The 12,632-nt window shown below is 42.5% G+C and overlaps 1 protein-coding gene across 7 annotated transcripts in view; it reads left to right on the top strand.

The window, feature by feature from the left end:
* Nucleotides 1-11,131, top strand: part of L3MBTL1 (L3MBTL histone methyl-lysine binding protein 1) — a 69,063-nt gene extending 57,932 nt beyond the window's left edge. For 2 of the 7 annotated variants that reach the window (XM_074292379.1, XM_074292374.1), the window contains exons 21-23: nt 7-275; nt 806-868; nt 6,399-11,131. In XM_074292379.1, the coding sequence (XP_074148480.1) occupies nt 7-275; nt 806-868; nt 6,399-6,533 (467 nt within the window). In that variant the 3' untranslated portion in view covers nt 6,534-11,131. Of the gene's footprint in view, nt 1-6; nt 278-805; nt 869-6,398 lie in introns of those variants that run through there. The other 5 variants (XM_074292376.1, XM_074292375.1, XM_074292377.1 and 2 more) reach the window with 5 other exon arrangements.
* The last annotated feature ends 1,501 nt before the right edge of the window (nt 11,132-12,632 follow it).

Here is a 12,632-nt window from a genome sequence, read left to right as displayed (position 1 = left end):
CCCCAGGTTCAACTTCTCTGCTGGCTTCTAGATGCCCATCAGGAGCGCCATGCACTGCCCAGAGCGGGCCGAGCGCCCCTCCCCATTTGTCTGTCAGGCTTTGCATTTGGTTTCCAGCTTTGCCCCCCGACAACATGCACCAATCCTTCTTCATGTCGGCCTTGCCAGCTCACCCGGGTCGTCCTTTGTCCACATGCTGGGAGCAACACTGCAAACTCCTGCCGGGAATAGCAAGTGTCAATGCAGCATCAGTGACCAAATGGACCATCGAGGAGGTAGGAGGGCACTCCTTGGGTCTGGGGAGAAGAAGCCTCCCCCCCCTTGCCCACTAATGAAAGAACTTACAGAGGTGCACTGAATGCCCTCTCCCAAACTGAGACCTTCCCTCCCTGAGCCTAGCACAGCCTAGTTGTGATAATCATAAATGCAGAATCACCCTGATTCTGAATTCAAATGCCTTTGTCCAATGGTGTGGCTCAGCTTTCTGTCCTTTGGAAACCCCCCCTGGGGGGTTGGGGAAGAAGAAGAGATTCTCCCAACAAAGGTTGGGAATTTTCCCCTTCGGGACCCTCGAGTACAGGGCTCACGGGACTTACTGGAGCAGCCACCAAATACGGCATTGCAAGATCCTGCCTGGGATTAGCTTCACCTGGTGGATTTGGGCCCAGGAAACCTCTGCATGCCTCATGGGAAGCCAGGCGTTTCTAGCCTGACTGTTCTGCCCTCTCACTTCCCATCTCTCCCTCTCCCTTCTGCTTTCTTCCCCCCACCCCTTTCATCAATATTCCCTTCCTTGGTTTCTAAGGTCTTCAGCTTTGTCCAGATTCTGACGGGCTGTGATGAACAAGCTAAACTCTTCAGAGATGAGGTAAGGAAAGCCAGTCAAAGCAGTTGGGAGGCTGCTGGTCAAGCCAGAGGGCTCAGGGAGGGCAGGTGTACATGTTCTCCTCTGCTTTGGAAGCCAGACAGCAAAGAATCCCATCAGAGGTCCCCGTGGCCCTCAATTTCTACATTTTAATAACAGCCTATATTCTGAGGAATGGCATGGGCTATAAAGGGGGATGGTAAACCCTCAACACAGCAATGGTCTCTCCTGCTAGCTAGGACAATAGTGAATACTCATCAAGTTAATTCAGATTCTCTGTTAGCCTAAGCATTTGTTTATTTGCACTAACCACCTATTAGTCTGAAGTGCCAATCAATATAAATGTTTTTTAAATTTCATAGCATATCTAAACATGACATTTAAAATCAAGAGGCAAGGCCTTATTTGAGCTAATAAAGAGCTTAAAATAATAGAAAGCAGTATCTAATTCCTGACTATTAATTCATATTCTAAGGCTTGCAAAGACCCTCAGGAGCCATCTAGTTGAACAGTATGGAAGCCCTGTTGACTCTTGCTTGCATACCTCCAGTGATGGGACTTTCATTACTTCTTAAGACAGTTCATTCTGTGTTAAACTGCTCTCACTCTTTAGGAAGGCTCTTAGGTTGGGATGAAATTGGCATCCCTATAATTTTAGCTCATTGTTCTAAGATTCACTTCTGGATGAACACAAACTAGCATGCTTCATCTTCCACAGTGGCAGTCCTTCAAATATTTGAAGATAATTATCTTGTCTCCTCTAAAGCTTCTTTTCACCAAGCTGTACATAATAAGATCTTCACCAGTTCTTACTATAGTATAGTTTTCAGACTTCTCGTCATCCAGGTCTCATTCCTGTGGTTGTCCCCTAATTTGTCAATGTCCTTCCTAAAGAATAAGTCCCAAAACTGTTGATGGAACTGGACATACTATATATTTTAGATTTGGTCTGATCAGTATACAGTATGATGGGAGTCTCACTTCCTTTATTCTGGGACTTTTACCCAGTGCAGCCTAATTGTTACCTTTTTTTTTTCTTTTTCTTTTTCTTTTTTCTTCTTAAGCAGCTGCATCACATTGTTGTTTTATGTTGGACTTGTTTTCTATATTAAAAACTCCCAGGTCTTTTTCACCTGAGCTGACCTAGGACTATCCCCAATCCCATTCCTCTACTTAGACAATTGATTAGTTAGAATATATTTGATTTTGTTCATTTCCTGTGATTGTTTTGTATCTGTTTCTATCATCACTGGTCTTAGCTATCCAGTAGCAGACTTGATAGGAAAATCTTCCATGTCTTCATCCAAATCATTGGTAAATATATTGAACATAATTAGACCAAGGATAGAAGCCCTGCTAGCAACTATTTTCTCTCGAGAGCAATAATTATTTAACTAATTAGCCATTAATCTGATAATTTTGGTACAATTATTCAATCCATTTTATAGTATTATCATCAATATTCTTATTTTACAATCTCATCCTTGAAGATGTCATAGGAGAATCTACCAAGTGCTTTATTAATATCAAGACATGTGATGCCTACAACTTTCCCCTAACCTACTCCCAAAGGAAACTTATCCAAAACAAAAGGAGAAAAGGTTAGTTTAGCATGACTTATTTAGAGCGCACTAACATTAGCTCCCAGTGTTCACTGAATTTTTTTCTAAATATTTGCAAACTATCTGGTTGGTGTTCCATTTTTAAATTTTGCTATTTAATGATAACCGATTGACTAGTTGCTCTGTAGTTCCTAGGATCCATACTGTTCCTCTTTTTAAAATAGGCATTTGCCAATCTCTTATCTTCCAGGGCTTCTTCTCTCCACACTTTCTCAAATATTATTGGCAATAGTTGGAGGATTATATCAGAAGTAGCCTGGATTGTGATTTATCTGAGCTTGTAGACCTGACCTAAATAGTAAAAGGAGTAGGGATTCTCTTATTATCTGTTCAGTCAATTAATAAATCATTTATTAAGTGCCTAGTATGTAACAGGCATTGTATTAAGCAGCTAGGATTACAAAAAGAGGTAAAAAAAGACCTCTTTGAGGTCATGAAATTTCTCCTTGACTTTGTTTGTCTTTCCCTTTCCAATTTGAAGACCATTCTCATTGCTAGAGATAATAAGAGCAAAGAAGGAGCTGCCTAATCCATTGTTTTCTCTGTCATAACCTAAAATAGTAAATTTCTCCAGTGGCAGACTTTTCCCTTTTTACTTCCTATCTAAGCACGGCTTTAAAAGTTCCTTCTCTTATTCTTAGTATTTTTTGCAAATCTCAGCCCCCCTTAGACTTTCTAATACTATTCTTACACACAATGGCTTACTCTATTGTACAGAACTTGTCATTAATTATGAGATCCTTCTTCCATGTTCTATGTACATCCTTTTAATATGAATTCATCAGAGAATTCCCTATATTGGTTTCTTTGTCTTCCACATTGCAATTATTTGCTACTATAAGATCAAATTTTTACTTTTAGAGACACCCATAAACTATATTCCCTTTTAAAGTCTCAGGCCAAGTTTGTGGAGGATAGTCACTGTGTCCCTGTGGTTGCACAGGTGGAAAGGGGTCGTGGATGGGAAGGGCAGTGGGATTTCCTTTACTTTCATTTACGGCATTCTCACTGCAGCATACCCCATTACAACATATACAACATGGTTTCAACCTTTGCCCTGGGATCTTGTCTCTGTTTTTTTTTTCCTGCGTATTAAGATTTCTTATGTTTTACTTGGTTACATCTCTGGACCTAGTGTTCCTTTAACTCACTATTACCCTGCTAAGATGTGATCATTGCTCCCTACTGGGGAACAGGTATTTTAAAATACCTTTAGGAATGAATTCAGTAACAAATCAGTTGTCATTTGCTTAGTACCTACTAATGTGTGGAATCTGCAATCTCTAGCTCTTGGGGGGAGATGCAGACTGGTGCTTAAGACCCCTGGAGTTTACTAAAATAAGAGACAGGAAAATTATGATTGAGAAAGATGAAAGTGCTTATACTCAAGAGGAAGTGAGGAGTTTGAGCTTTCTGAATATTGGGAGTCACCTCCTGGCAGCCTGGCCATGATCTATAGGGAGAAAGATTTGAAAGGGAAAAAAGGGATTTAAAAAAAGTCTCTGTGCTGTTAATAGGAAGGAGGTAAGGAAGGAAGGAAAGAAGAAAGGAAGGAAGGAAGGAAGAAAAGGAAGGAAGGAGAGAGAGAGAAAGGAAGGAAGTAAAAAAAGAAGAAAAACAAACAAACAAACAAAAAACAGAAAGAAAAAGAAAGATGTGAACAATCCAAGCTTTCAAGCAGAATTACTCCTAGTAATCTCAACCCTGCATCAGGAAACTCCTTTAATCAACCGACCCTTTACTATATGATATCCCAGTTAGTTTAGAAGTGATCTATGAAGTAAAATTCAATATTCCCATTTAATAATTAATACTATTAAAGCTATTGAATGCTATTTTTAAAAATTCCTATTTAGAAACTATTAGATACTACTTAGTATTCCTATTTAATAATTAAAACTATTAAGGCTTTTAAATACTATTTAACATTGCTACTTAATAAGCTATTAGATACTACTTAATATTGCAATTTAATAACTAATACTATTAAAGATAGTATATACTATTGAACATTCCTATTTAATAACTAATACTATTTAAGCTATTAAAGCTTAAAGACATTCAGTCTATCCTATATCTGTATGTAAGGCCATTCTCAGAATTAAGAGGGCCAGCAAGAAAAGCATTTAGGGAGAGGCCATTTGAACAATTAAAGCAGCGCTGTGTTACAAACAGAATTTTTAAAGCAGAAAATGCTCAGTTTTTACATTGAATTTAGAAAATAAACTAGAAAGAACTGTAGACCAAAGCAGTACTGAAGTATTTTAGATGAAGGAAGCCCTGCTCCTAGGCCTTCTTAGGCAAATGGGGCAGTCATTTCTTCCTTGAATACTAGGTAGCATCATATTTTTTCTGATTGCCTGTCTGAAGATCTGTTTGCCAAGAATGACAGGTGCGCCTGTCCCTGGAGCTTTCCCGTTGGTGACAACAGCCAGTAGCTAGCCCAGCACTTTCTATACTGCCTTCCAGATTAGGTGTGAGTATCCACAACGTAAGCAGCCAAAGATAGTACAGGATGGGAATTGTAAGCACCGATTGGAGAAGGGCTTACCCTTGGAGGCTTATGTCACAGAAGACACATTTCCCTCCCACAGAGAGGCCATGTCAGAGACAGATTCTTTCATCTTGGGGGAGGCTTACATTACTTCTCAAGGGCCTAGAAAAGACCCATGTCTAAAGGATGCTTGTTTTCCCCCAGCTAGGCCCAAATTGCCACATGGAGCCCCATGATCCCAGAACCCACAAGGAGGAATAGGAAGAAGGAAGTATTGTTCTCCTGAATTTTCCATAATAAACAATGAGATCCTTAAACCCAGACAACCTCCCCCCATTCAAGGGCCCCTTTGTTCTTAGCCATCCTGCCCCTCTAAGAAGGGAAGCTCATGGAGTCTGGGGTGAAATTAGGGGAGATTGATCATCCTTTAATTTCTTGTTGGTATCCACAGCTCCTTTGATACGCTCCATATAGCTCCCAGGACTTACATGAGATCATAGCTTTAGAACTGGAAATGACCCTAGTACTCATCCAGGCCAACCTTTTTTTCTTCCTTACCCCCCACAATAATCTCAGACTCAGAAGCTCCCCTGAGTCACAAACAGCCCTTCTGGCTTTTACTTGTCTATCCTTAAGACCTAGCTCCCCACCATCTCTCCCTCAGTGCCGTTCCTGTCCCGGTTCTATCACTCAGTCAATAGCCACCAAGCTGTATAAGCAAAGGGAATCAAAGCAGCCAGTTCCCTAATCCATTCAATGAGATTATCCAGAGGCGAAGTTATGCTTAGAAACTTTGTTCATACCTTTCAACAAGCCCTGATTTTCCATTGCTCAAATTTCTTCCTCATTAGGGAGTTTTTGGTGACTGTTCCTAAGGGTGAAAAAAAATCTTAGGTTCATTGTAATTTCTTTTTTTTAATTATAGAATCCAGTGTTCCAATTTAGATATTTTTATCTAAACATTTTGTACTTAAAATCATCAGTGTCTGTGCAAATGTGTATGTGTTAATAGAAAGAAGCCACTACATCTTTCTTTCCTTCTCTGTCCCTATTTCTTGGTCCCTCTTCCTTTATTCCTTTCTCCCCCATCCCCATCTTCCTTTATTCTCCTTTTTCTTTCTCTCTTCTCATTTTTCTCTTTCTCTTCTTCCTTCTCCTTTCCCTTCTCTTTCTCTTTCCTTCTTATCCTTTTCAAATCTCTTCTATTTTCTCTCTTTTCCTCCCTTCCTTGTTCTTTTTTCTCTTCTTCATGATCCCCCTTTTCTCCTTTTCCTTCTCTCTTCTTTCCCTTCTACCCTCTTTCCCCCTCCCTCTATCCCTTCCCTTCTTGTCTTCCTTTTTTATTCTCTTTCCTGCTTGCCCTTTTCCTTCCTTCCCTCTTCACCACCTTTTTCCTTCCCCATCTTCCCCACCTCAGAAGATTGATGGCGAGGCCTTCCTTTTGCTGACACAGGCGGACATTGTGAAGATCATGTGCATCAAGCTGGGCCCAGCCCTGAAGATCTATAATGCCATTCTCATGTTCAGAAATGCCGATGATACCTTAAAGTGACTGTTACCATGGGCCAGGACTCCCAATTCTTGGGGTCCTCCCCCTCCTGCTGACATCTTCCGGCCCCAGCTCCCCAAACCTACATCCCCATCCTCTCTCTGTCTTGCCTCTCCCTGCTGGGAGTCTCGTCTGTTTCCATCCCAGGTTTGGTCTCCGTGTTTCTGGGGTGGGTCCTTAGGAAGTGGGAACGGAGGGACTTTGGAGAAAGTACAGTCCCCAACTCCACAAACCAAGTTTTCTCCTAAGGTCCTAGCAAAGGCAGAATATGGGCTGGAGATAGGCCTTCCTTGCAAGCTAGCCCAATCTCTTGGTCCAGCTTTGGGCCCACACATTCTAAAATTGTTGTGGGTGTTGTTGGGTGCTGGGGGAGGGAGGGACAGGATTTCTCATCAGTGATCATCACTGGAGTGGCTGGAATCACATGGTCCCTCAAATCTCCTCAATATTTCTCCCCGGACATTATTTATTTATTTATTTATTTATTTTTGGCAACTGGACTTTTTCAGAGCAATCAAGAGCAACTTTTCAAAAGCTTTAAAAGCTTGGCAGAAAGGGGAAGCATCCAAGAGGAAACATCTTCTGACATAATTTTTCTGAAATCTTCACCCACTTTTCTCCCCCGTCAGATTTCCTGTTCTGTTCAGTTGGCCCACCCATTTGCTACAATTTCCCCCAGTTCCTTTTCTGTCATGGGTGCCCCTGCTTGGTTCCCCCGTTCTGCCAGTGGAGCATTCACAGGCCCGACCCAACTCCTTTTTCCCCCTCTGATATTCTAATCCACAGGGAGACTGGTTTTTAGAGGATCTGTGGCAAACCCCTCATTGCCTTCCTCCCCACTGCCGAGGAGGTCAGAATTAGAGCCAAGATGCCTTCTTAGAACATGCCTTGAGCGCCAGCCCTGGACTACATGATGTTCCAAACTCCAGTGCCAAGGTCCCAGCCCCAGGGTTTGGGAGACAGTCTAGGGTCTCTTTCAAGGCAAACAAAGGTCTGGATCATTTTTTAGCCCATTCCTTTGTTCTTCCAACATGCTCTCTTCTCATTGGCTAAAGTCCCTACCCTCCACCCCCAAACAACGGGCTTGGGAGTGACCGCTAGTGAGAGAGAGGTAGGCCTAGCTCCTGCAGGACAATCTCTGCCAAATCCCTGAGCAGCTCGGAGCCCGGGAGGGGCCGGCCCCCATTTCTGCAGTCGCTGCCCCTCCCTGCCCGCCGGTTGGGGATGGGCACCCTCATCATGGAACACCAGCAACCTGTCTTCACTGCTACATGTCTGCAATCCACGTTGGTGTGTGGGTCAAACTCATGCTCGGCTTCCCATGGAAATGTTGCATTTTGACTCTTTACTACTGAATATGTGGGGTCACTTCTGACCTATCATTTACATGTTTGCTGCTTGCTCTTCATGAGAAATTTTTAAAAAGAAGAGATGCTGGGGGTGGGGGGAGGCTGTGAGTGTGTGTGTATGGGGGCGCATGTAGGTGAAATTTTCTATCTTTTTTAATGAGTTCTCTGGCATCTGTCCCTTTCTCATGACTGTCCTCCACCACTGCCAAACTGTTTCCTCCAGGGGGGGGACTCCTGGGACCCTCACCCACCTCTGCTCGGGGGTAGAGTGGAGGGGACAGGAGAGAGACCCCTGGCCCTGAGCAGTCACTGCCAAACCCGTCCTGTGGCCCAAGCAGCACTGACCCTTTTCCTGAGGAGGACTGGGCTGGAATGCTGGGACTTCTTTGTTTCCAGCCTCACTGGTGAGGAATTTTGAGAATGTGGGCCTGAAAGGCTCTGGAGTCTATATCCTTACCATGGGCCTTCGAGCTCCCCGCTCTGAATACTTAAGCAACTGAGCTTTTTGCCAAGAGAAGCAGACCCCTAACCAGAGGAGATCTGTTATTAGCACCTTGTGCTATGTGGGGAGGGCAGGGGGAGAACACCATTTCCTCTGTTTTCTGGGGGCCTACAGAGCCAGCCTCCAGGAAGAAGAAAAGCAAACCCAAGACCATAAAGTATAAATCTGTCCACAGAGCACCAGCCTTGGCCCTGCTGGGGTTACAGGCTACAATCCAGAGCCAGTGGCTTAGTGGGAAGTGGTCCCAGGGCTGGGCTTTCCTGTCCCACCCAATGGCAAGAGCCCAAGCTCCCCCAGCCCCAGTTTAAGCAGACCATCTCGATCTGGTCCCTGGATCTGCTCAGGCTCTGCCCCATTAGCATGCTGAATGTGGTGTTTTAGAGAGTAAAGCCTAGATGGATTGGACATCCAGGGTGGATGTGATTGTCTATGTTGTGAGCATGTGGGGAGTGGGGAGGGAGAAAAGGGGAGATCATGTGGGTGTAAGGGAAGTACATGAGTGGATGAAATTGTACATACTGTGAACATGGGAGAGAGGGGGAGATGACTTGGGTGTTGTAGTGTCTCTGTGTCAAGTCATACCTGTCTGCGTGGTATGAACACATTAGCTGAAATGTGAGTGGGCCATTGAGTATTCTCTGGTTGGCTGTGTATGTACTTGGATGAAGAGGTGTATGAGTGTAAGGACCTGTGAGAGCAATATTATCTGTATATAACATGAGTGTGGGTGAGATCTTTTTAGAAATATATGTTTGACAAGGTTGACCCGGGATTGTCTGACTATATGTAATATGAAAGATATGAGAAAGTATGTATTTTGAAACTGCATTGGGGAAGGGCAAGGAAGGTGATATGGAAGGGTCCATGAGCCTATGAGTATGAATTTTAGAGAGTTACATTGTGGGGGGCTGGTGTTGTGTCTGTGTATGGTATGGAAGCAAGGTGTGAACACGGTGAGAGCATCATGTGTGAAAAGCATATTGCATGTGAAAGGCTATTGTGATTAAGTGTGTGATATAAAAAAGATGCTATGAGCACGTGGAGCTGGGGGTTGTCTTCCAGTATAGGGAGCCCTGACCATAGGTGCTGACCTGAAAGGCCATCTGCCCAGGACAAGGTCAGGACTTAGGGAGAAAGTTAAGGGCTATTTCAATTTGAATTTTTTTTCTTTCAAAACAAAACAAAGACAGACAAACCCAAAGCACTGCCCACTCCTGCCCCTTTACCCCACCAAGGTGGAACCCTGCTGGGGTTTATTTAAAGAAGAGGAAATTAAAAGAGAGGCCCTAGGTCCTCAGTCTGCAAGCTGCAGAGAGCCAAGCAGAAGTAGGACATTCTTATGATACATAGGGTACAGGTTTGGGGATAGGATCTGTGGAGCCACAGAGGAGTCTTTCTTGAGGAAGGGAGGAGGGGATCCCTGTGCAAATAGAGCAGGTCCTAGGGAACTGTGGGAAAGGGTGGGAAAGGTCAGAAGGATGAGAACTTGCTGTTGTCTTTGTCTATGGTGCTACAGCAACTACTGCTTATACTGACCAAGGACTCTAAAGCCAAAGGCATTTTGGAATGGGGGAGGGGGAGGCTGTAAAACCAGCTTCAATTACTTGCTCAGAGTGATTTGGGACTTATAGGACCTGGCAGAAGTCCCCCACTTCTGGGGTTTCCTTTTTGGTGGTGAAGCTGTTGATGAGGCAATTTGGTGCCTTGTTTGGGGAAGGTGTCTTGTTTTGTCAGTGTCCTGCCTGCCCTCCACCCCTAATCCCGACTTCTCTGAATTCAGCTGTCTCCCATGTCCCATTGCCTCTACATTATCGCTCCAAAATGAAGAGAGACCTCAGAAGCCAGCATTAGAAGGCAGGTGGCTCATTCCAAAAGGGCATGGCCTGCGAGCCCTCTGGCGTGGTGGGATTGGGGCTTCACTGGTGCAAAGAGGGTGAGAAGTCTGACTGACCCTCCTCCAATCCTGGTTCATGGGCCCGGCTTTATAGTTTCTAGTCAGCCTCTCTGTTAAATGAGAGAAATGTTCTTTCACCTCCTGCCTTGAGGCAAAATGACTGGTGCTAGGTCAGCCCCTCCAGGCCCCCTAGGTGAGGTGCTAAGCCAGTATTTGTTTTCCTGGAGGGATGATCTGCCAGCAAAGACTTGGGTTGTTTGGTTGTAGAGAAGCTGGGGACTTTCACCGGAAGAAACCCTAACCTCCCCAAACCTGGAAGCATCCATACTTTCTGCATCAATGTCAAGCACTTTGGAATAGAAGAAAAATCACAGGAGAGAAAATTCAGCCCTTGCCTTCTGTCCCTCCAGGATGAAATCTTTGCACTTGGATGTGGGGGAGGCAATGGGGGATTGTTTCTGGCTAACTTATTTTACCCCTCCTCATATCCCCCCCGCCCCCACCCCGCCAGTTTCTGAGGGATAGGGAGATGCCCAGCCCTGAATTTAAGAGGTGAGAGGCCCCTTCTGTTTAAGTTTGGATTTGGGAGTGGGGGGATAATTGTGGTGACAACAACAAAGGAAACTTTTGCACTTTTGTTCTTTTGCACATTTTTTGGGCACGTTTTTGATATTTGCACCATTTTTTGTGTTTTCATGAGGAAAATACTCTGATTCAAGTAGATGCAGCTAATCTGGAGTTTTATGTCCCAAGTATACAGAAATTTAAGTTGGGGGAAAGTTACAACAAAGTGTGATGTGTTTTGTCAGTGTTTTGAAATTATCAGTAAATAAATGTGAACAGCTGAATCAAATGACACCTGAGCTTGATTCTCTCCATTTGTTTATTTACACTCCAACCTGCTTCCCAGTGTTTATTCATACTTCACCTGATCCCCAAAAGGATTTGAGATAGTTTACATAAACCCAGTATAAGACAAAACAAAAATTTTCTAAATGAAAAAAGAGAGGTAGATGGCAAAGAAAAAGATGCTATGAGAGTAATAAAGGGAATTTTCCTCAAAATGATAAGCAGCATCTATCTGAAACCATCAGCAAGCCTTATTCATAATGAGGAGATGCTGGATGCATTCCCAATAAGATCAGGAGTGAAACAAGGATGCCCAATACCATCACTATTATTTGATCTTGTACTAGAAATGTTGGCTTTAGCAATAAGAAAAGAGAAAATTAAAGGAATTAGAATAGGCAATGAGGAAATAAAATTGCCATTCTTTGCAGATAATATGATCATATACTTAGAGAATAGCAGAGAACAATCCAAAAACCTAACTTGAAACAGTTAACAGCTTTAACAAAGTTGCAAGATATAAAATTAACCCACACAAATCAATAGCATTTCTGTATATTACCGACAAAGTCCAACAGCAAGAGATAGAAAGAGAAATTCTATTTAAAATAACTGTAGACAAAATATCTGGGTTTCTACCTGCCATGACAAACTAAGAACTTAATTTTCTAAGACTTTGAGAGGTTGAATGCCTTGTCATATGGCTAGTATAGGACTTGAAATGTTGTCTTCTGGATTCTGAGGTTAGCTCTCCATCTGTTATATCACATTGCCCATCAGCTGGGGAATGGCTGAATAAGTCATGGTATATGAATGTAATGGAATATTATTGTTTTATAAGAAACAATCAGCAAGATTATTTCAGAAAGGCCTGGAGAGAGTTACATGAACCGATGCTAAATGAAGTGAGTATAAATTAAAAAAAATATTATACACAGAAACAACATGATTATGTGATGACCAGCTGTAATGGATTTGGTTCTTTTCAACAATGAAATAATTCAGGCTGGTCTTGTGATGGAGAGAGCCATCCTTATCCAGAAAGAAGACTATGGGAACTGAATGTAATCACAACATAATATTTTCACCTTTTTTTTTTGGTTGTTGTTTGCTTTTTTTTTCTTTCTCATTTTTTTTTCCTTTTTTGATCTGATTTTTTGTGTAGAATGATAAATGTAGAAATATGTTTAGAAAAACTTCACATGTTTAACCTATATTTGATTACTTGCTGTCCAGGGAAGGAGGACGGAGGGAGAAAAATTTGAAACGTAAGGTTTAACAAGGGTGAATGTTGAAAACTATCTTTGCATCTATTTTGAAAATTAAAAAAAAAAACTATTATCAAGAAAAATAAATTGTCATATTACAAATTAGCCAATCAACAATCATTTATTAAGTGTTTATTATGTGCCAGGACTTCATGACCTAGCTTCAATCTCTATTTTCAGCCCTATTATACATTACTTTATAATTCAGCCAAATACCTTCTTGTTATTTTTTATAAACAA

Source organism: Sminthopsis crassicaudata, chromosome 2 (genome assembly GCF_048593235.1).
Source record: "Sminthopsis crassicaudata isolate SCR6 chromosome 2, ASM4859323v1, whole genome shotgun sequence".
NCBI classification, from domain to species: domain Eukaryota; kingdom Metazoa; phylum Chordata; class Mammalia; order Dasyuromorphia; family Dasyuridae; genus Sminthopsis; species Sminthopsis crassicaudata.
Note: the sequence above shows the minus strand (reverse complement) of the source record. Positions and strands in the feature narration are given on the sequence as shown.